Below are 23,626 nucleotides of genomic sequence, written 5' to 3' on the forward strand. Positions count from 1 at the left end.
TCAACAATTGAAACAGCTTGAACCAGCCTAATCTGGTTTGCAGGTTTTGTTGCTGGTTTAAGATGGTCTCCCAGCAGCCCTGACCAACAGAGAGAGACAAAAACCCAGCTAAAACCAGCCAAACATACCAGACTGGGAAACGAGCAAAACATTTTAAGATGGGTTTGTCAGCAGGAATTAACTTTAAGAATGTATTACCACCATAATGTTTAATCAAGATGGGTTGAAAAATAGGTTGCAAGTCTTGTCATTTAGAAAATTCATGACGTTGGCTGTCATGTTGGCAGAACAAAAATGTAATTATTATTTTCTTATATTGTGTTATAAAGTGCCAGGGCCGCTGACAATGGGGGATAAATGGACCTTTTGCAAGCCCCAGGCCAGCCTGGAATGGATAGCCAAAGCAATTACAGTTTCTACCGAGGGGTAAAAACATGATTCCTGGTGGGAAAACTTGACTTTTAAAAATGCAATTTCTATCAAGGGAGAAAAAAAAAAACACTTTTTCTATCTGGTGCTTCGGGCCCAAGAATTGTTTACGGCAAGTACTGTATATTTCCATTACATAGTATTTATAAAATTACATCTCTAACATTTTCAGTCAGGTGTTCTTTGCTGTAGTTGCATTCCAGACTGATGTCCAACCTCAAAGAGTTCTATAGGCTTGGAACTCTGAATTCTCACTTAAAAATAAGGTTAAACTTTAAGCAGAAAGTCAAATATAATAATGACTGGTAATTGACATGTTCCAAAGTTATAGTTAGTAGTAGAATGTCTAAAGTGGACTATCAAAATAAATTGTTACCTTAAATAACTACTGAAGGTCATGTTAGTCACCGTCTAATTGGAAATAATATCAAATGCTGAAAATTGGGGTTGATCAATCTGCACAAACTGATGGTCAAAACTTCGGTAAGCATGATTAGTTATTTTCAATTAGAAGGTGGAAGGCTTCCAAGTTTCCTGGAATGCAGCATTATATATATGAAGAGTTCAGATGCAAAAGCCTCTAAATGCCATTTGAAATTTTCTTCTAGAATGGTCATTTTTATCAAGTTTGTATATTTAAGTTCAGTAATTTCACTTAAATGACAATTGTAATCTTCATTGCCAAAATTACTGAACTTAAATATACAAGCTTGATAAAAATGATCATTTTAGAAGAAAATTTCAAATGGCACTTAGAGGCTTTTGCATCTGAACTCTTCATATATAGTGACTTATTCAAGTGACTAATCACTCTGGAAAATTACATCCAGACAAATTACAACTGCTGACCTGCCAAAACATATCCCCAGGATATTTTTCATACAATATTCACGTTTGTGAAAGGAAATAACAATACACCGTGAGATTTGTCTTATTAATGATGTGAACTAATTGTTTGTCTTTGAAAGGTTGAAGGATGTGATTGTGAACTATACATACAGGTCACACAGTGCCCCCGTCAGGAAACAGAAAGTAAAGCAGGATTAAAAACTGGAGGTATACCTAGTGTATAAAGACACGTTTACGTTTCGTAATGTTGATGTTTTTTACTTCTCTTTTCAGGCACTGAAAGAGCTCTAGAGGTAAGAAGACTTTAGAAAGAAGTCATAGGGAAAATTAATCATCATTTATTCACCCTTGCTAAATGTCTTTCCTGTAGATTGATCTAGATTGTTTACATGGCTCTTTTCTACAGTTTTGCTCATAAGTTTACGTACAGAATATGCATGATGCTAATGTTATTTTTTGGACCAAAATGTATTTTCGATAGGCCTACTTCAAAACATTCTCACTAACCCGCTGATGTGCCATGGACTATAGACCATTTCAAAAGATGTAAACAACACTGGTCCATAAACACTTCCTGTTTCAGTTTGTAACTGTTTTCTTTATTTCACATGTAAAGAAAACATCTTAAAGATGTTTGTTTAACTTTTTGATTCAATTTTAAATGTTCTGTTGGTTGTATTTTATCCCAGCTTTTATGTAGTGTTAAAAAACTGAAACAGGAAGTGCTTCTGGACCAGTGTTGTTCACATCTTTTGAAATGGTCTATACTTTGATGATGTCTTATTTCTTTAATGGGCAAAGACAGTATACCGTAGGCACATATATCTTCAATGGAGGGACAGAAATCTCGACTAATCTAAAATATCTTAAACTGTTGCGAAGATGAACGGAGGTTTTACGGGCTTGGGACAACATGAGGTCAAAAAAAAAAAAAAAAAAAAAAAACATGTCATCCAAGATGTCCATGTCATTCTTTCTTCAGTCAAAAAGATATTAAGGTTTTTGATGAAAACATTCCAGGATTTTCTCCATATAATAGACTTCAATGGGAATCAAATGGTTCAAGGTCCAAATGAGAGTTTGCATCTTCAAAGGGTTTTAAACGACACCAGAACATGAATAAGGGTTTTATCAAGCGAAACGTGTGGCCATTTCAAAAATAAATAAAAATGTTTAAGTTTTATAAGCACAAATGTTCGCCTTGCTCTGTTCTGTGATGAGCGTTTGTGACTCTCCTGTTCAAACTTGTTCATCAAAATGAACAAATCTTTTTTCGCGTCATGACTTGAAGGGTCCTAGATAAGACCCTTATTCATCGTCTGGTGTCATTTAAAGCCGCACTGAAGCTCTCATTTGGACTTTGAACCTTTTGGTTCCCAATGAAGTCCATTATATGGAGAAAATCCTGGAATGTTTTCATCAAAAACCTTCATTTCTTTTCGACTGAAGAAAGAAAGACGAGGACATCTTTGATGACATGATGGGGGTGAGTAAATTATCAGCAAAGGTTTTTTTAAAAAAAGTGAACAACTCCTTAAAAAGTATTTATAAAGACATGGGAAATAGATTTATGCCACATTTTAAAGTAATTTTGTTGTCCACGTTCGTCATTTTTACATTGGTAACACTAGTGAAAAAAAGTATACTTTATTTTATTTGATATAATTTTTGAAATAATAAATCCTTTTTCAATAGCACATTGCAAACATAGGCTGGCCTACTAACAATTTTTTGTACTATCTTTAAATATATTAAAAGTATATTTGCATCACTCTTTTACCCATTTTCACAATACAGCTTTTATCACACTTTAAAATAATTGTACTAGCATACAGTATATTTTTAAAGAATATATTTTCTAAAAATAAACTTGAAGAGAAAATTCTGTTTAATTTTTAAAAGCGTATTTATTTGCTTATATACTTAAAATATATATTTTAGGTATATTTTTAACTGTGAAAATGGTCATTGTAACAATGCATTAAAAGTGTACTTTGGAAATACATTATAGAAGCCTATTAAATATTGTACAAACTATAGCTAAGTAGGCTAATATTTGTTAATTAATGTGAATTTGTTATTGAAAACAATGTGCAATTTGGAACAAGCCAGAAGATATTATTGAGCATATTTTTATTCAAATATATTTTATTCTTATAACACAGATTGCTTGTATCAAAGACACTCGTAGGCTAATGCATTTTTACTTGTAAGACAAATAAAGTACACTTTAATATCGCTGATCAAGCATGTTCTATAGTCACTCCCTATACAGGCATAGGCCTATAAAGTAAATTTAAATTTAAAGTAAAGTACTTTAATCAATTTAATCTATCCTCGGCTGACTATCAGTTTATCAGCGATTCTAAACCTCTGAACAGTCTATAATGATAGAAAGAAAATGACATCTCATTTTAATACAAATAAAATACATATAATCATTGGTCGTGATAACAGACTTATGTGCACCACTTTTTAAAAGAAAGAGGAAGTTGACGCGCGTTGCATTGTGGGATGTGAAATCCAAAACACTGCGTTCTAAATCGAATTACACTGTCGAACGTGCTTTAATAATAACTAATACGGAGTGAATAGAGAACAATTAATAAAAAGATCTATCTAAATTATTTTCGCAGCTTGCAATTTTCCTCCGTTATGAAATACAGCACCTCGTCATGTGACCTGATGTGAGCAGCCGTCATTTAGATGCATGAATCTGTTCTGCACATTTGCACAGTTTAGGAACGGCTTTGAATCACCGAGCCTTGGAGCTTTTAAAGGTCTTATTGGATCCTGACCGATATATTGCTTAGTTCAGTTGCGGTTTTATTTACGTAGCTCCCTTCTTCTCTTGGTTCCAGGAACTGGTCGTTGGATGTGTAAAATGCTGAATGCTGCAGCAGCCGACAGAAATAAGGACCCGATCCTTGCTGTATTAAAAAGCAGAGTGACATCAGACAGGCATCTGAATGCTTTGGAAATCTCTTCTGGCACGGGACAGCATGTCATTCACTTTGCCAAAGCGTTTCCGAACATTACATGGCAGCCGTCTGAATACGAAGCTCAGTCAATATCGAGGTGAATATGCGCAACATCAAACTTCATCTTGAATTCGATGTAGACATGAACACCTCTGCATAACAATAACAATATTGAAAGATTCTCTCACGCACTGATTGATACTTACATATTCAGGTTATGAAATCGTAAAACATTGAAATAGTTTTGAATCGTCATTGAAATAGTTAATAATAATCATAATTCTTTATCTTTTCGTTTTCTGATGATAGTTACTGAGTGCATGTGCTGATATCTATGGCGAGATGGCGCTATTAAGTCACTTTTAGTGCTCTAGTAAAAGTGTTTTTTTTTTAAATATATATATATATATATATATATATATATATATATATATAGGCCTAATTTGAATGCTTAAAGTTTTTATTTATGAATGAAAGAATGTCAAAATCCACAATAAGCGTTACTTAACAATGAATGAGTGAATGAGGCATTTATATAGCACTTTATCTGTACTACTGTGCACCCAAAAAGCACTTTACAATCAAATCAGGGGATCTCACCTCAATCACCACCAGTGTGCAGGATATAGCTATTGGTGCCACACACACCAGCTATAGGTGGAGAGGAGAGTGAGTGATTGAGCCAATTCAATGGAAGGGGATTATTAGGAGGCCATGATTGGCAAGGGCCAATGGATGGAATTTTGCTAGTATGCTGGGGTTACACCGCTACTCTTTACGAGAAGTGCCATGGGATTTTTAATGACCATAGAGAGTCAGGACCTTAAAGCAGCACTATGCATTTTTTTTACCTTAACTGAATAGCTTCGGACTCTCAGTTATTGCAATGGTTATATGACAATTTTCGGGTTGAATGTTGTGACACATCTGTGTTAATTCTATGTTAGTTCAAAGTTCCCTCTTGATTATTCTTTAGATTAGGCTTGATACCATAAAATGTTTCCTGCTACTCAATACCAACACGTAACCCCGGTTTCACAGGCAAGGCTGAAGGCTAGTCATGTACATGTCTAGTATACCATTTCACAAGATGTAAACAACACTGGTCCAGAAGCACTTCCTGTTTCAGTTTGTAACTGTTTTCTTTATTTCACATGTAAAAAAAACATCTTAAAGATGTTTGTTTAACTTTTTGATTCAGTTTTAAATGTTCTGTTGGTTGTATTTTATCCCAGCTTTTATGTAGTGTTAAAAAACTGAAACAGAAAGTGCTTCTGGACCAGTGTTGTTTACATCTTTTGAAATGGTCTATACATGTTTGAGATGTTTTGACTGAAAGCAACTTGCACTGACATCTCTTAAAATATTTTTTCCTTAAATGGCCTAATTTAATCCTGGCTTAATCTAAGCCCTGTCTGTGAAACTGGGCCTTTATGTACTATATTGTGATTTTTTTTAATTTATTTATTTATTTATTTTTTTGCAGCATTGAAGCATATAGACAGTATCATAGGCTGGAGAATGTAAAGCCACCCATCTATCTTGATGTGTCTCAGAGTTGGGAGAACTGGGGTGGATTTCAAGAGGAGTCATGTGACCTCGTCGTGAACATCAACATGATGCACATCTCACCTCTGGCCTGCACAATGGTATCATGCTTGCTTGCTTGCTTTTATTTCTCTTCCTCTGTATGTGTTGAATGTCTGCATATAAAATCAATGAATATTCTTATGCTTTTTAGGGTTTGTTTAATGCTGTTGGAAAAATACTAAAGCGCCAAGGATTGCTTCTGACTTACGGGGTATTTGTTGCATAATAAGCTCAAGCACCTTGAATTAATATGCATTTGGTTACATTTATTGGCTTTTAACATCTTGCATCTGATATTGTTTTGCAGCCTTATGCTTTCAAAGGATCTATTACTCCTCAGAGCAATGTTGACTTTGACCAGAGCTTGAGATACAGGTTAGTGGTAAAGGAAATCACTGGCAAAGTGGTTTGGATCCTCAATAAAGTTTATATCACTGGTGTGAAAAGAAATGCTTGCAGATATATAAAAAAAAACTTATAAAAAGTAAGAAGTTAAAAGTCTAAAAAGTCATTAATTGTGGTACTTGTTATGGAAAGTAATGCGGTATTTTTTTCTCACATGGACTGGGCTTGCTTGTTTGTTTTTAGTATCAAAAAAGTTATATTTTTATGCAAATGTAAAGGCCCTTTCACATCAAAAGTGAAATGAATAAGCCTCAGGCTGAAGGAAATGCAAATTCATGCCCGTACAGTAGAGCCGCTCAAACAAACCTTTCAGCTGTGCTGCCATTCTGAATCACAGAACAAATGGAAAAACCAAAAAATGAAACACAAATGTGATGTTTTTCTGAAGTCATTTTTGATTGAATCATTTTTGATTGAATCTTTGATTGAATCTGAAGGTCTGTAGCAAAAACATTGTCTTATAAAATAAGACTATATTTGTGTAAGTTAACATATTTACTTATTGCAGGATTATGTAGTAAACTGAGTTTGCATTTCACTGTTTTTTAATCATTTTTGAGGAATGCTGAATCTGTTTTGTGAAAGTGACTGAAGTGAGATGAATAAATATATGCTCACATACAGTCTAGATATTCACACAGCACACACAACGCCTCTGCACTTACTCATGATTTCTGTTGTTAGGACAAACTCATTTAATTGTGTTAGATTTTAGAAAACAACACTAGACATAACAGTCATGTTGCTTCTCAAGTACATGTATTTTGATTTAAGAATGTTTTTGATATTTGTACTGGAATACAAGACAAAAACACCGCAGTGTAAAAATTATTACTCTGCAAAAGTTGATCATTTCATGTTTTTTTCTGTACCAATGTTGTTTTACAGAAATCCAGAGTGGGGTCTAAGGGATGTATCATTTCTGAAAAAGCTTGGCCAAGAAAATGGACTGCGATTGGAGGAAATTGTAAGAGGTTCATTACCAAAATGAATTGCTTAATTCATCTGGTGTTTTAAGTATAGTTACAATTATAGTTTAAGATGCAATGTCAATTCTCCCTTTCCTATTTCTGTTCATTACAATTCTTGTTGTAAAGGTTTTTCTTAGAAGCTATAATCTATTATTTGACCATGATCCACTGCAAATTAATCTGACTCTTTCTTGCTTTTGAATATGATTGGCTTGATTATGTGATGATTCACCACCTTGGGACATTGTAGGCTTGTAAATGCATCTGTTTTTGTTTTGATTTTCTAGGTTGATATGCCTGCCAACAACCAGTGCTTACTGTTTCTCAAGGACAGTGTGGTTTGATTTAATTCAATTTCATCGCACTGCATTTGATTATGTGTGGACTCTGCAGTGTTTTAATGGTTCAAAGATACTGAATAATATAAAGGCTTTGCTGAAATTTGTCATCACTATCTTTTTGGCAAAAAATGTGTTTTTGCAGGATGTATTAATGTGGGGTTTTCCACCCCAAAACTTTTTACAAATATGTTTAAAATGATGTGTGAAATGCAGAATAATATAATACAACATACTTCATTCCAGAATGATTTTCACTACACGGATGCCAGGGAAAGTAAAGTTTAAAGTGCCTGGGGTTTTATTGCAGGACATGATCATAGTTACTCTGAATGACATTGTCATTCTTGGTTATCTGGATTATAGGTGTTGTTATTTTATATGTGTTGTTGTTATTTACCACCATATTATAGCCTACTACAAAAAAAAGCCATGCTAACCATAGTAACTGCTTAGTGTGTGTGTGTGTGTGTGTGTGAGAGCGAGAGAGAGAGTGTGAGTAAAATCCAGCTCAACCAAACCACCATGCTTCAAAAGCAAGTTTATCTAAATCCATAAAATTGTTGCTTTGAATATGCATTTATGCCAAATGCATAAATGTATGCATTATTTTAATAATTTTTTGGGGGTAATATAAATGTACCTGTATACATGTTGAATATGTATACACTTAAAATAAATGTGTGAACTCTCACATTTCAAGGCAGAATATGTGTTTGAATTTTCTTAACACTAACATTATACAGTTAATTTCTGCTCTTCTTTTATGCGATTGAAGATCCTTGACCAATAAAGATTATCAGTCTGTTAATGTGCACTGTTGTGAGTCTGTTTATTGATTATAGATGTTTGATTTCCTCAGACTCTTGATTTTGGAATGGTTTACTGGCGATTCTAAGTCGGAACCAAAGATCGTGATCTTATGGTGTTACACCGAAAATTGCCCCCAACATGGGAGGTGCAGCGGATATGAGTGGATCGCAGTAGTCGGCAAAAGATTATTAAAACACAACCCGATTTATTATACTGTATCGTTTTAATCTGATTTCATTCTAAAGACCTCAAACACACTCCTTCCGCTTCTCTGTCGAAAATCCTCCGGCACAGGCAACAGTTTAAGCCACGGCGGAGCAAGTTGAGTGTCTATTTTTGTCTCCTGCCTCAAAAGCACAGTGTCAGTTCGTATGAAGCTTCTATTTCCATAAAGACTTGAATAATGTCAACGACATCGCTGGATAAAGAGCTGCAGGAGCGTCTGAGAGAGGCCAGTGCCATCGGAGACATCGATGAGGTGAAGACTTTAGTGGAGAGCGGAGTCAACGTCAACTCTCAGAATGAGATCAACGGATGGTGCGTATATAAACACTGATCCGACTCCGGCTAAACCACTTATTTTATTCACTTACTAGTGTACAGTTATATTACCCTTTCATTCGAGTGCAGTTCACATCTCTTCTTAAGATAAGAGAGCTCCTGGTCACAATTGATAACGTCAACTTACCTGATAGTGGATAGGTTAGAGAGGAGGGGCCAGGAAATTAAGTTGAAATTAAAACAATGGTTAATGTTCACAGATAAATCATTTATCACTGCAATTTTCTATTAAAAAACAAACAAACATGACTTGTCCATTTTAATTTCATGCCAACTTTAACATTTTAGGAAGGGGGTCAAATATGATCATATTTGGGGGTCCATGGTATCTAAAAGATTGATCTAGGACACCAGTTTCAGATTTATGGGATACCATTACCTTATACAGGCTTTACACACTTGAGATTGTGAAAAATCCACTATGGAAATGTTAAAATGCTTTTAGTTTAATTAAAATGCAGAGACAGCAAGTAAGACATTTCCTTGTAAAGTGCAAACACTGGGGGGGTATTTTTGTCTAATTATATTTTTTCTTATTTTATTCTCATAACGTAGATGTGCATTCAAAAGGTTTTTGAATGGATTTCTATATAATGTATGTAATTATGTTTCCTCTGGGTTTGACTGATCTTACTACATGGTTTTGGAACCTGCATAAACTCGAGTAAGGGTAAGGGTTAATCAACCGAGAGGTTCAGAGTCAACAAAACCATACAAATTCAACTTGGTCAATTGATTTATTAATTTGACTGAGAGTTAGTGAGCGATTAACTTGCAAACAGCCGATCACACAGAACACGGGAAAGCGTCAGTTTGATTCCCTGTTCTAGCGAGAGAGTCGAACATGAGATGGTTATGAAAAATATAATGACTTAAATGCCCTCAGGAATAAACACTGCTGCTTCTGCGAAAAATTCAGAATGCTACTCAATTTAAATAATAATCTAGATATGTTCCCAAAGAGCTTGAAAGAAAACGTGTAAGAATGATGCGTTTAAAAACATGTATTTATTTATATATTTTTACTTAAATGCAAACTTATATTATTTTATAATATGAATCACCAATTCATAACAATTGTGTAATTATAGTATATGAATTATACATCATTAAAATCCATAATAAAAATAATAATTATCAGCAAAAGAAAAGTATTTTTGTCTCAAATATAATTATTTAATAATATAATTATATAATCTATCAGTTTAGGGGCTGTTTACACATAATTTTCAACTAAAAGTGTAAATCTTTTTATGTGTTTTGGTCATTCATATACACGACAATGATGTTTTTGGGGCCTGAAAACGGGATTCAACACATTTTTGAAAACAATCACGTTTTCGTCTCGTTGTAAACTACAAAAACGCGACTTTGTGAAAACGGTGATGTCATGCCTATGAGTATTACATGTTCAGTCTACAGGTGCGTTTCTTTACAAAGTGACATAATACAGCGTTTTTAGTCGTTTTCAACAGGGAGCGTTATGACAACGTTGTCGTCTGTACGCGAAACCTTTCAAAAACACAAAGGAAAAATGTCCTTATTAAGTACATCATTGTCATGTAAACAAACATACCCATAATCTGCTGTGATATGGAGTGAGAGATGCAGGGATTGCAGCTTAAATGCATCAGATAGATGCATGTCACTTTCCTCACAGCTGATTGGTCCAGTTTGGGTGTGCGATCTTTAACCCAAAAGCAAACCTGCTCCAGTTAGCCGTGTAGCGAAGTTGCTATCGCGATGAACACTGCTAAAAACCAACCCACCTTCCTGAGCCCGAAAAGCCAGAGTTTGTTCAAGCTCAGATTTACCTGGGTAGCAAACAACTGAAAACACCTTCATGCTTACAGTCCGCTGATTGTTTTACATTGTAATTTCATTTAATGTTGCTTAAATGTTCAATCTATTTAAAATTGCTTAACACTGGTTTAAAAGTGGCCATAACAGGGTTTAAAACGCATTAACCCTGGGTAATGAAGTAATGCGAAAAGCTTTATATAACGTGTAGAGCAGGATTGATGAAATTGTAATGGTTTCTGATTGCTATAGATAATAGCCTTTACCTTTCAAGTCATGTCGCTTGGGAGGATTCCTGAAATGCTTAATAAGAGAGCTTGTGTTTAGGAGCATGTGAAGCTCTCTGTTTTCTCACTGCTGATATTAGTTGATCAACTGACTTTAGGTGTTAGATTTGTTCTAACGTTCATGCCAGGCCTTGACTGCTTTGTTTTAGCCATGCCTGAATGCATGAAAACTCATTTGACTGATGTTGTTGATAATCTGATTTCCCCTGTTAATCCAGGACATGTTTGCATTGGGCCTGTAAAAGAAACCACAAACAGATAGTGGCCTATCTGTTGAACGCCGGAGCCGATAAAGACATTCTAACAGCGAAAGAGGAGTTAGCTGTTCAACTCACTTCCAAACCTGAAATCAGAAGACTGCTTGGAGGTATGCTTTTTTGAAACAAAGGACACGATGCATTACATGCTCGGATACTGCCAAAGGCGTCATACAAAGACATTTAGACATTTACTGAATATGAACACTAGAAGGTGTGTGGATGGATAATGTAGCAAGCATGTATAAATACAAGTCATGTATTGCATGTAAATACTGATACAAATGCAAGTAATTTTAATTTGTGAATTCATATGATATAATTAATATGAATTCATATCTTTGCATTAGAGTTAATTAAATAAATGATAAATTGTCATTTTTTAATTAAATATTAAATCAATTAAATATTTTAAAGAAAAAAATATTTTCTTTAATTTAATGAACTTTTTTTTTTGTCCATGATGCATAATATTATAGTATTGTTGTTATTATTATTTATAAGTAATATTATTATGTATCTGTCAATGTTGGATCATTGATTTTTCTGATTTGTCCTATTTCTATATTTACATTACCTTTGCCATCATATAACGCTTACTTAAAGTTAATATTTAAAAACACAAATAATTTAATTACAACATTAAATGTAATATTTAGCAAATCTCAAAATGAATTTTGTATCATTTTTATTTTTTCATTTAATTATTATTATATTACATATAAATTTGTGATGCCTAAATTCACTTGTAGCATTTAAAATTATTGATCTTAGTTTTTATTTTTCAATATTATTTATTTTTTAATATTACGATTAGTATATAGATATATATGTATATAATAGTCAACATTTGAAGTGGATCAAAAAAGTTCACCAAAGTTGTCCTAAGACAAGAACGGGTATTGTTCATGTATAACTTTGATGAAAGGTTTTGATCCACACTTCAAATGTTGACTATATTATATTATATTATATTGTATTATATTATATTATATAATATTATATTATATTAAAAACAATTTATTTTAGTTTTTCAGTGTTTTATTTTTTATGATTTAAAATGTAAAAATATAGAGTTAATCTATTTTATTTTTTGCATCCCTATTTTTTATATAATCAACTCCTAAAATATATATTAAAATAGAAAATCTCCCTTATTCCTTTTACTTTTTTTAAAAGCTTGCTTAAATTAATTTAATCTTTAAAAACATCATTAAATGTAATCTTTAGCAAATCTCAAAAAGAATTAAAAATGTTCATCCAGTACATTCACTTTTACAACTAGTTTTGATTGTTTTAATTCAGCTATTTAGACAAAATATTAATATCAGCAATTTGTCGATCAACAGCCATTACAGTATAATTTAGTTATTAATTTATTTTAATAATTGATTATATTCAGTTTTGTTTTTTTTTTCCTTAAAAATACTAAAATATAAACATGACATCAGATAACCTTCCGTGTACATTCATATTGCCCTTTAATATACAAATTAATTAACCAGTCAGTAAAACTATTGAAACATGGATGTTTTTCCACTAAGAAACGAAAATTGTCATTATGTTTTGATTGATACTGTGAAGCTGCTTTGATTCAATCTATATTGTGAAAACCGCTACATAAATATACTTGACTTGACTAATGTCCTTACGCAGTCACATTCATGTTTATCGCCCTTTCTCCAGTGGAAGAGGAAGACATGCCTGAGGTGAAGGAACCAGAGCTGCCAATCATTCCAAACTATCTTTCCAACCCACCCTTCCTGTACAGCAAGATAGATAAAGATAACCTGAGCATAGCACAGCAAAACGGCACCAACAGTCACCCAGAGCCCCTGGAGTCAGAACCAGCGACCCTGTCGCCGACGCAAGAGCAGCAGCTCCCGCCTCAGCATCAGCAGCCCAGGAGCCTTTACACAGACAGCCAGAACCCGCAGGAGTTACCCTTCGTCCCCATGGTGGAGCAGAACGGCGTGGTCAACGGCAGCCTGCCAATGGAGCTCTCCTCAGAGACTCATCACACCAACCACTGCGAGTTTACACACGCTCATCCTATCGCACAGAACGGCCCAGTGTGCCCCACGCTTCCTTCTCCCGGCGGAAGCAGCGGCCAGACGCAGGTTCCCAACACCACGGTCACCCGGCAGCCGTCGATCCCGCAGCAGATCAACTGCTCCCAGCTCGGGGGCTCCATGCCGGCCTTCCAGCCCTTCTTTTTCACCAGCACTTTTCCAGTTAACGTTCAAGGTACAGTGTGGGTTTGTTAAGAAGCTTGTTGGTTTGTGAACGAACCGTGCCCTGTCATGTTACCCAACACACCTCCGCTTTTACCTCCACATATAAAAGTGCTGCAGATAGTCACTGAAGGGTCAGGTTGCTAGGTAGCAAGAAAGCAAATTCACAGTGTAGGATACACAGTAAATAATGAAAGAAAATGAAAACGTGTTTGCTACCATAATTATGTTTTATGTTCAAATTATATATAAATATATGTACATGTAAATGTGTATATATATTTATATACACAGACATTTACACATAAATGTGTGTATATTTATTTTATGCATATAAATATAGCACATGTATAGAGCTAGATATATGTTAGAGAGTGCATATATTTCAATAGGGAATATATATATATATATATATATATATATATAAATAAAATTCTTAACTTTTGAAATTTCTATTCACCCGAAGAACCCTGAAAAAAGTATCAGTTTTCACAAAAATATTAAGCAGCTGTTTTAAACATTCATAATAATCAGAAATGTTTCTGAAATGAATCATCATATTAGAATGATTTCTGAAGGATCATGTGACACTGAAGACTGGAGTTATGATGCTGAAAATTTGATTTGAATCAGCTTTGATTACAGGAATACATTACATTTCAAAAATATATTTGAATAGGAAACACTTATTTTAAGTTGTAATAATATTTCACAATATTTCTGTTTTTACTGTATTTTTGATCAAATTAAAGCAGCCTTGGTGAACAAGAGACTCTTTCAAAAACATTCAAATCTTTTTTTTTAGTACATCTGAATTTGTTTTCATCTATTTTACTGTAAATCTTGGCTGCTCGGTCACACACTTAAATCTAAGGGATTTTAGCAGATGTTCTCATACATATTGACTTGCACTCATTCCAAAATAACTTGAAGGCAGCAGATCTCCACAAACAGGTTTGCACACGCTTTCTTTAAATGCACATGCACCAAACCGACTGGTTTGAGGAATTCACAGAGATGCCTCGAGTAACAGTCTTGCTGTCTCTTCCCAGAGCTCGTCCTGAAGGTCCGCATCCAGAACACCAATGTCAGAGAGAACGACTTCATCGAGGTGGAGCTGGACAGGCAGGAGCTGACGTATCGCGCCCTCCTCCGCGTCTGCTGCCGCGAGTTAGACATCAGCGCAGAGCACGTGGAGAAGATCCGCAAGCTGCCCAACACTATGCTCCGAAAGGTGAGGAGGCCTGAGCCAATTAACAGCTTAGTCAACTCGCTCACATCTGATGTATGTGGTCCTCACAGCTGACCGCCTTCTAAGGGAGTATCCTAACAGCAATGAATCTTTATAAATGAATGATTTGGAACGATCTACATTAGCAGTAGATGACCAGTTTGAGCTAAGCCTGCCGAAATAAAAGCTTGATGATTTATTGTTTGAAAGTAAAGAAACATAAATTATTAAAACATATAATCACATTTCTGCCCAAATTGTTCAGCCCTTCAAACAAGTACAACAAATCTGGAGTTATTTTAAAATGTTCCTTGAGGATCACTTATAATATTAATAAAGTTTTTTTACAGAAGCAAATATATATGCAGAGAAACTATTATTTTCAACTCTCATTCTGCTGATCTGTCTGAAATGATCTATTTTTAAGGGGCGGTTACTTTACGGCTTGTCAGTAAATGGCCACTGTTATGATTGGCTAAGGTCATTGCATAGGAAACAATATCCATGGTCACTCGCTATTGCAATTAAGTGAAACATTATCCATATAAAACCCTAATTTACAGACAAAGCATTATGAAATCATTTATTTATGGTTTGTGATGCATCTGCTGTCAGATTCTATGCGAACTCTCCATTATGAGCCTCTTTTACAAAACAAAATGCTCCGAACAAACATATCCTCCGACACGATCTGGCAACCATCCAATTGTTCCCGACACTGGAATCCTTCTGAAGACACTAACAAGCTGTTTAAACGGGACGCGTCAAAGCGAACGTTACTTTAGTCTTTTTGTCCTGTTGTTGACAGACTCAAGCATGTGGATTATGTCAGAAACTGAACGTGCATCTGTATAATGTATCCAGTGTAGACAGCGTCAGTGATTGTAATGGGTTTTATTTCCTTTTGACGTGATGCTCACATCCAGTTTAGCAAAGTGTAAAATTACACATTGTTACCTAGTCAACCATTATCTGAGATTTGTTTTCTTGATTGCCTGATGTAAATAGTTTTATCTCTAAAAACAGTTTAGCCTATAACGCTAGTATAACGCTAGTATATAGGGCATAGAGTAATGACAAATAAAAATCGCTTGTTATTACCACTAACAAGGCTCAAAATAGCCCCACAGTAACACGGTAGCATAATAAGGGTCCCTACATTCAAACCGAAGCATTGAGAACTTTGTCAGTGTCCAAACAGTTTAATAAGAAGATATTTTATACACACAGTCAACTTCGCGAATACAGGAAGAAGCCATCTTTAAAAAATAGTCTCTACCAGTCGATCTACGAACACTGATCCATGTGTGCTGGTGAGATGTGAATAAGGTGATAAGGTGACCATCAACAGTAGTCTACATGTACATATTGAAGAGAAGAAAACGGTTTGTGTTTGTGTTTCTTCAGGAAACAACGGACCATATAAGATTCTGCACAGTTCAGCGCACTTGGATCGGCGCTCGTAGATCGACTGGTAGAGACTATTTTTCAAAGATGGCTTCTTCCTGTATTCGCGAAGTTGACTGTGTGTATAAAATATCTTCTTATTAAACTGTTTGGACACGTTCTCAATGCTTCAGTTTGATTGTAGGGACCCTTGTTATGTTAGTGTGGGGCTATTTTGAGCCTTGTTAGTGGTAATAACAAGCGATTTTTATTTGTCATTACTCTATGCCCTATATATTAGCATTATACTAGCGTTATAGGCTAAACTGTTTTTAGAGATAAAACTATTTACATTCAGCAATCATGAAAACAAATCTCAGATAACGGTTGAATAGGTAACAATGTGTAATTAGACGAAAGGTTCATTTTGTGCCGGAGTTGTCCTTTAATATTTGTATTATGTCGTAACCATCTAAAATCAATAAAATGCTTGTAGTTAACGCTTGTAGTCAAGAGTATTGTTAGGCGTGACAACATGGTTTCCTACATGTTTGAGAGTTTTGCTAGTTGTGTTGTTGTTTGGTCTTGCACTTTAATGAATACAAAGATGAATCTTCCTGTGCAAATGCATATTTCTTGCTATTGGTGATGGAATGATGATTTGGATCCATTCCTCTTGGTTTAGTTCGCTTGAAGGGGCGTCATGATGCTTCTTAAAAGTGACTTTCTGTTTGGTTGAGCAAAATCCTCTCTTGTTTAAGCTTGTCTAAATCATAAAGACAAAGTTTGTTGAGATAGTAAATCCAAACAGTGCTTTTTAACATTGAGTAGTAGAGGCAGTTCTAGCTTCAAAAAGAGTGGCCAACATTATAATAACGGCTGAAATTGGACAAGCAAGCACATTTATGCTTTTGGCCATGTTATGCATTTTATTATATCCAACTGCAGACACCGGTGGAGTGTTTATACCAGATAGCAATGGGTACAACCCTGAACAACCTTACTGCATCATGGGAATGCCATATCGAATGGCATCATCTCTCATCTGCGATCTCAAAAACAACAGAACAATGGACACTACTTCCAGATCATTCAACACTACATCTGCCTAAATGTGTATATGTTCCTTTGGCAGGATAAAGATGTGGCACGGCTACAGGATTTCCAGGAGCTGGAGGTGGTTCTGGAGAAAACCGAAGGCTTGTCGCTGTTCTCTGGAGGTCAGGGAGGTCTGACCGACAGGCCCTGCTACAACATGAAGGCCTCCAGACTCACCTACTAGCTTCACATTAGAGACTCCTTAGAGGTTTACCTGCTTCCTGAAATCCCAAACACATTTTGGATCCCAAAATATGCTCCTGCTTTTGGGTTGGTAACCAGATATAACATGTTAGCCTTATTCCTCCTCTCCTTCATTAACAGATGTATCCTTAGTGCCTCCTCTATCATTGTAACCATAGATAGCAGCTTGTTATACAGGCTTTGACTTGCTCCGGGGTGGATGGGGTTTTTGCATCGCTTCAGTTTGAATATTTAAATCCATCCAGGCCATGATTGGACTTTGGGAAATTTTAAAACGCACCAGTTTTGCATACTGTCGAGCCTTAGAGTGTGTTCAGATCTGTCTTACTGCCTTGCCTTCATATCGGGTCACTGTGTGAGAGTAGGCACATTTCATCGTACATCCAACAAATATACAGTGTTCCTATCCTATCTCAAGTTCAGTCCAACATTCCGGTGAATCAGTTTGTAAAACGTATGTTTAGTGTCTTTTATGCTTGCGTTGATTGAAGGAAGCCAAGCTGATTTCATATCAATGCTTCCAATTCAATAAATATTAAGTTTGCCAGTAAACTCTCTGTGCAGTTTACCAAAACCTTGCCGTTATTGGGGAAGCGTCCTTTTTATTTAACCCATGAGAACTTCAGTGCTGTATTTTGAATGCAGATCTGTCGGTCAAGATCTGGCATGGACTGTTTGGAGCAGAGAGGCCTCATGGTCTTTGTATGAAGGCAAAATATATTTGGATTTTCTTGAACTTAATAATGTAGCAAAAAACTAAATCTTTGTTGTTTTTTTTCCCCTGGGATGAGCTTAATTGGAAAAGAATAATAGGTTATTTAACCACAGAGCTTCCACAGAGCATAATTTTGAGTTTTACGATGCTTCATTCTCACATATTTGAGAAGCAGGACTTGTATTTAAGAAATAGTGGTTATTGTAGTGCCATTTTACTAAACACTTTGCTGCATTGTTGATTATGTTGAACATAGAAATAATAATATATATTAGTTATTTGTTTTGTTTTTTTGCTGTTTGGATAACCCATTTGTGGGGAATTCTTGAGGTTAGGTTTAGGGGCGGTGCATAAACACTACATTGGTGTAAATTAGCTTTTTTGACTTGATAGAGATTGTGAGAAGAATTTCTAAAGATTTGTCTTACGAATTGTTTTTAGTTTTCTCGAGGATTTTGACTGTCTAACCAAACATATGATCATTAAACATTTGTTAACAATATGCTACTATTGTTCAGACGTAATATTAGCCCCTTGAAAAGACATTGTTAAATTATTGAAATTAAAGGGTTTTTTTAAAAAGAAATTGCAATTGTTTTAGTATTATATATAATACTAGAATTTGATGATTAAAAGAAGTATTATACACTTCAGTTGAAATAAAACAATCTTGTTTTCTTTTCTTTCATATGTTCTCAATTAACTTAAAGACGGCTGGGAAATAATTTCCAGAATTTTTATTTTTTATTTTTTATGTGTGTGGTTAACATGATTGACCATTTACAGAATCTATCAATCTTTTCTAGAATAATGCTATTTAAAAAAATATATACTATTGTTTATTGTTAATTCATAATACTATATCATTACACAGTGTCTTGTTAACTGATTCAACCTTATTGTTCAATTTTACTGCTATGATGGATAGATAATATATATGGATAGATAGATGGATAGGCAGACTAGATAGATAGATAGATAGATAGATAGATAGATAGATAGATAGATAGATAGATAGATAGATAGATAGATAGATAGATAGATAGATAGATAGATAGATAGATAGATAGATGGATAGATAATGATGTATATATGGATAGATAGATGGATAGGCAGACTAGATAGATAGATAGATAGATAGATAGATAGATAGATAGATAGATAGATAGATAGATAGATAGATAGATAGATAGATAGATAGATAGATAGATAGATAGTTGGGCAGATAGATGGATTGGTAGACTAGATAGATAGATAGATAGATAGATAGATAGATAGATAGATAGATAGATAGATAGATAGATAGATAGATAGATAGATAGATAGATAGATAGATAGATAGATAGATAGATAGATAGATAGATAGATAGATGGACGGATAGATGGACGGATAGATGGATTGGTAGACTAGACTAGATAGAGATAGATAGATAGTTGGGCGGATAGATGGATTGGTCGGATAGATAGTTGGATGGATAGGCAGCCTAGATAGATAGATAGATAGATAGATAGATAGATAGATAGATAGATAGATAGATAGATAGATAGATAGATAGATAGATAGATAGATAGATAGATAGATAGATAGATAGATAGATAGATAGATAGATAGATAGATAGATAGATAGATAGAAAGATAAGCAGACTAGATAGATAGATAGATAGATGGATGGATGGATGGATGGATGGATGGATGGATGGATGGATGGATGGATGGATGGATGGATGGATGGATGGATGGATGGATGGATGGATGGATGGATGGATGGATGGATGGATGGATAGATAGATAGATAGATAGATAGATAGATAGATAGATAGATAGATAGATAGATAGATAGATAGATAGATAGATGGATGGATGGATGGATTGGTAGACTAGATAGATAGATAGATAGATAGATAGATAGATAGATAGATAGATAGATAGATAGATAGATAGATAGATAGATAGATAGATAGATAGATAGATAGATGGATAGTTGGACGGATAGATGGATAGGCAGCCTAGATAGATAGATAGATAGATAGATAGATAGATAGATAGATAGATAGATAGATAGATAGATAGATAGATAGATAGATAGATGGATAGATAATGATGTATATATGGATAGATAGATGGATAGGCAGACTAGATAGATAGATAGATAGATAGATAGATAGATAGATAGATAGATAGATAGATAGATAGATAGATAGATAGATAGATAGATAGATAGATAGATAGATAGATAGATAGATAGATAGATAGATAGATAGATAGATAGATAGATAGATAGTTGGGCAGATAGATGGATTGGTAGACTAGATAGATAGATAGATAGATAGATAGATAGATAGATAGATAGATAGATAGATAGATAGATAGATAGATAGATAGATAGATAGATAGATAGATAGATAGATAGATAGATAGATAGATAGATAGATAGATAGATAGATAGATAGATAGATAGTTGGGCAGATAGATGGATTGGTAGACTAGATAGATAGATAGATAGATAGATAGATAGATAGATAGATAGATAGATAGATAGATAGATAGATAGATAGATAGATAGATAGATAGATAGATAGATAGATAGATAGATAGATAGATAGATAGATAGATAGATAGATAGATAGATGCTATACCTACAGAACTATAGATGGTTGTATAGATGGCTATATCTGTAGATGGATGGATGGAAATTCATGTTTCCTTGAAAGTAAATGTTCTTTCTTTGATCTTTCTTTGGGCAAAACAAGATGTAGTGCAACATGCCATTGCTAAACTTCACCAATAGAGGACAGGCTCAGTCTTGAAGAAACGAGACTCCAGACAGCAGGAAGGAAGTGTTTCCACTCCGTTAAACTCAGTGGAGCTCCACACCGCATTTCAGAGTAACTGCACCACACTACACCACTGCAACCTTTAGTTTTAAACATCAGAGATCCAGAAGATTTAGATGGTAAATATAAAACTGGTGACGGGTGTATTGATGATTCAAATCAAATGTATTATACAGAAACCCTCTGTTTATTCAAACTTCACATCAGACTCGGGAACTAACTCGGCTCACCAACTGCCCTTTGACCTCTTTCGCTCAATTGCACATTTTAAGGGAAAGGGAGGCCCGCCCCATCCAGCACTATAGATCACATGAGCGTGCAGGCATCTTACACAAGACAACAGGAAATTACACTCGAATCCTTATATTTGTGCAACAACTAATGATCCAATGCAAGCTATACATTGTAACTAAGAAAAGCATGTTAACATTAGCATTTGTTAGCATTAGCAACAAGTTGTGTACTGTAGAAACATCCTGAAGCTATTGTGTTCTCAGCTTGGTTTCCCATGTGAACTTTAAAACAATTGCGCTATATCTTTTCATGTTCTCATAGCAGATCACATCTCTTACCCCTCACGGCGAAACTAGCATGAGATCTCTGTCAGTTTTGAGTAAACAACAGTGTGTCCGTCTGAAGACCAGACATCCAGCTGCACCTGGCAAATGGATCATTCTGCACCACTGATCCGGGAACAACCATCCCGTATTAACCTCAACTACTAATACAAGAGAAAGAGAAAGACTGGGTTAGCTAACACAGTGTGTGTGTGTGTGTGTATTCACTGGCCACTTTTATTAGATACACCTTGCTAGTACCAGTTTGGACCTCCTTAGCCTTTAGAACTGCCTTCATTCTTCATGGCATTGATTCAACGTTGTGCTGGAAATTGGATTTTGGTCATGATAGCATCACACAGTTGCTACAGATGTATCGTCTGCTAATCCATGATGCGAATCTCGCATTGCAGCACAACCCAAGGACTGTGGAGGCCATTGAGTTTAGTCACATCTCACTGTCATGTTCAGAAACCAGATTGAGATTATTTGAGTTTGGAGAGTTGACATGGAGAGTTATAGCCATCAGAAGATGGTTCACTCACTGTGGTCATAAAGGGATGGAGATGGTCAGTAATAATTGGTACTAAAGGCCAAAAGTGTGCCAAGAAAATGTCTAACACACCATTACACCACCAGCAGCATGAACCACTAAAACAAGGATCTGAGAATTGATCCATAGCATGCTTTCATGATGTTTAAGCCAAATTCTGATCCTACCATAGCAGAAATCCAGACTCATCAAACCAGGCAACGTTTTTTCCAATCTTCTATTGTCCATTTTTGTTGAGTCAGTGTGAATTGTAGCCTCAGTTTCCAGTTCCCAGCTGATTGGAGAGGCACCGCTGTGTGTTTTCTGCTGCTGTATCTGCTTCAATGTTTGATGTGTTGTGCATTTAGAGATGCTCTTCTGCAGACCCCTGTAACGAGTGCTTATTAGTGTCAATGTTGCCTTTCTATCAGCTTGAACCAGTCTGGCCATTCTCCTCTGACTTCTGGCATCAACAAGGCTTTTTCGCCCACAGAACGGCCACTCAATGGATACTTTTTTGGACTATCCTCTGTAGAGATGGTTGTGTGTGAAAATCCCAGTAGAGAAATGTTCTATTTCTTATTGACTAAAGAATTTAAAGGGATACTCGACTTTTTTTGGAAATACGCTCATTTTACTGTTGAGTTTTACCTTTTTTGAATCCATTCAGCCGATCTCCGGTTCTGGCGGCACCGCTTTTAGCATAGCTTAGCATACATCATTGAAGTGCACAAGACCAGAAGCATTTTTCTCAAAAAAATGACCAAAGTGTTTCGATATTTTTCCTATTTAAAACTTGACTCGTCTATAGTTACATCGTGCACTAAGACAAACGGAAAATGTAAAGTTGCAATTTTCTAGGCTGATATGCAGGGAACTATACTCTCATTCCTGCGTAATAATCAAGACACTTTACTGCCGTACCATGAGTGCAGCAGTCGCGATGACTACACAAACCTAGTCCCAGTCACTTTAGAAGCTGGGGACTATTTTCAGGCGTTGCGTCATAACATTACACCTCATGGTACGCAGAGGTGGAAGTAACGTATTACAACTACTCAGATTACTGTAATTAAGTAGTTTTTTAGTGTACTTGTACTTTTATGAGTACATTTTTTAGTCTGTAATTTTCCTTGTACTTAAGTACAAATTAAGTTAAGTAATGTACTTCACTACTTTAAAAATCCCATTAATTACAAAGTACTTGTACAATTTGAATTCAACAATTATTCAAATTTTTTTACCCAGCATTTGGGTATCCAATGGAAATAACTGATCGTGGGCGGGCCAATAAAAACCCTTGTATTTGGAGCGGCAAAAAAGCCCGGTTCCTGGAGAGCTATATTCGTCCTCACACGTCCTTCAGTTTGTATTTTAGTGTTATCAAAGAACTTTGCCGTAATGGACATGGACATTCGAGACACTGAATTCATTGAAAATTCCGAAGAAATACCAGATGACGAGTGCCCATGACCCCACATGGAGGAGTTGTTCTTATACAGAGGAAGGAAAGGAGACGTTTTATAGAAACTTTGTTTCTGCAGTGATATGTG

General features: G+C 35.2%; 2 protein-coding genes across 5 annotated transcripts; both read left to right on the plus strand.

Moving 5' to 3' along the window:
• The first annotated feature begins 1,447 nt into the window (after positions 1-1,447).
• On the plus strand, positions 1,448-8,378 carry mettl26 (methyltransferase like 26). 4 transcript variants are annotated; one of them, XM_039687766.2, is made up of 7 exons: positions 1,448-1,571; positions 4,140-4,356; positions 5,746-5,908; positions 6,001-6,060; positions 6,157-6,224; positions 7,143-7,221; positions 7,513-8,378. In XM_039687766.2, the coding sequence occupies exons 2-7, from the start codon at positions 4,154-4,156 to the stop codon at positions 7,567-7,569; spliced, it is 630 nt and encodes a 209-aa protein (XP_039543700.1). In that variant the 5' UTR covers positions 1,448-1,571; positions 4,140-4,153; the 3' UTR covers positions 7,570-8,378. The 4 variants fall into 4 exon arrangements, with proteins under 4 accessions (XP_039543700.1, XP_088984423.1, XP_039543698.1 ...); XM_089128297.1 differs by lacking the exon at positions 1,448-1,571 and adding an exon at positions 3,777-4,058 and having other exon boundaries at positions 4,140-4,239; XM_039687764.2 differs by lacking the exon at positions 1,448-1,571 and adding an exon at positions 3,780-4,058.
• Positions 8,379-8,480: 102 nt separating this feature from the next.
• On the plus strand, positions 8,481-18,837 carry ankrd40 (ankyrin repeat domain 40). The gene is made up of 5 exons (XM_039687361.2): positions 8,481-8,913; positions 11,243-11,391; positions 12,968-13,528; positions 14,568-14,749; positions 17,268-18,837. The coding sequence occupies exons 1-5, from the start codon at positions 8,780-8,782 to the stop codon at positions 17,412-17,414; spliced, it is 1,173 nt and encodes a 390-aa protein (XP_039543295.1). The 5' UTR covers positions 8,481-8,779; the 3' UTR covers positions 17,415-18,837.
• The last annotated feature ends 4,789 nt before the right edge of the window (positions 18,838-23,626 follow it).

Source organism: Pimephales promelas, chromosome 3 (assembly GCF_988280905.1).
Source record: "Pimephales promelas chromosome 3, fPimPro1.hap1.1, whole genome shotgun sequence".
Taxonomy (NCBI): Eukaryota; Metazoa; Chordata; class Actinopteri; order Cypriniformes; family Leuciscidae; genus Pimephales; species Pimephales promelas.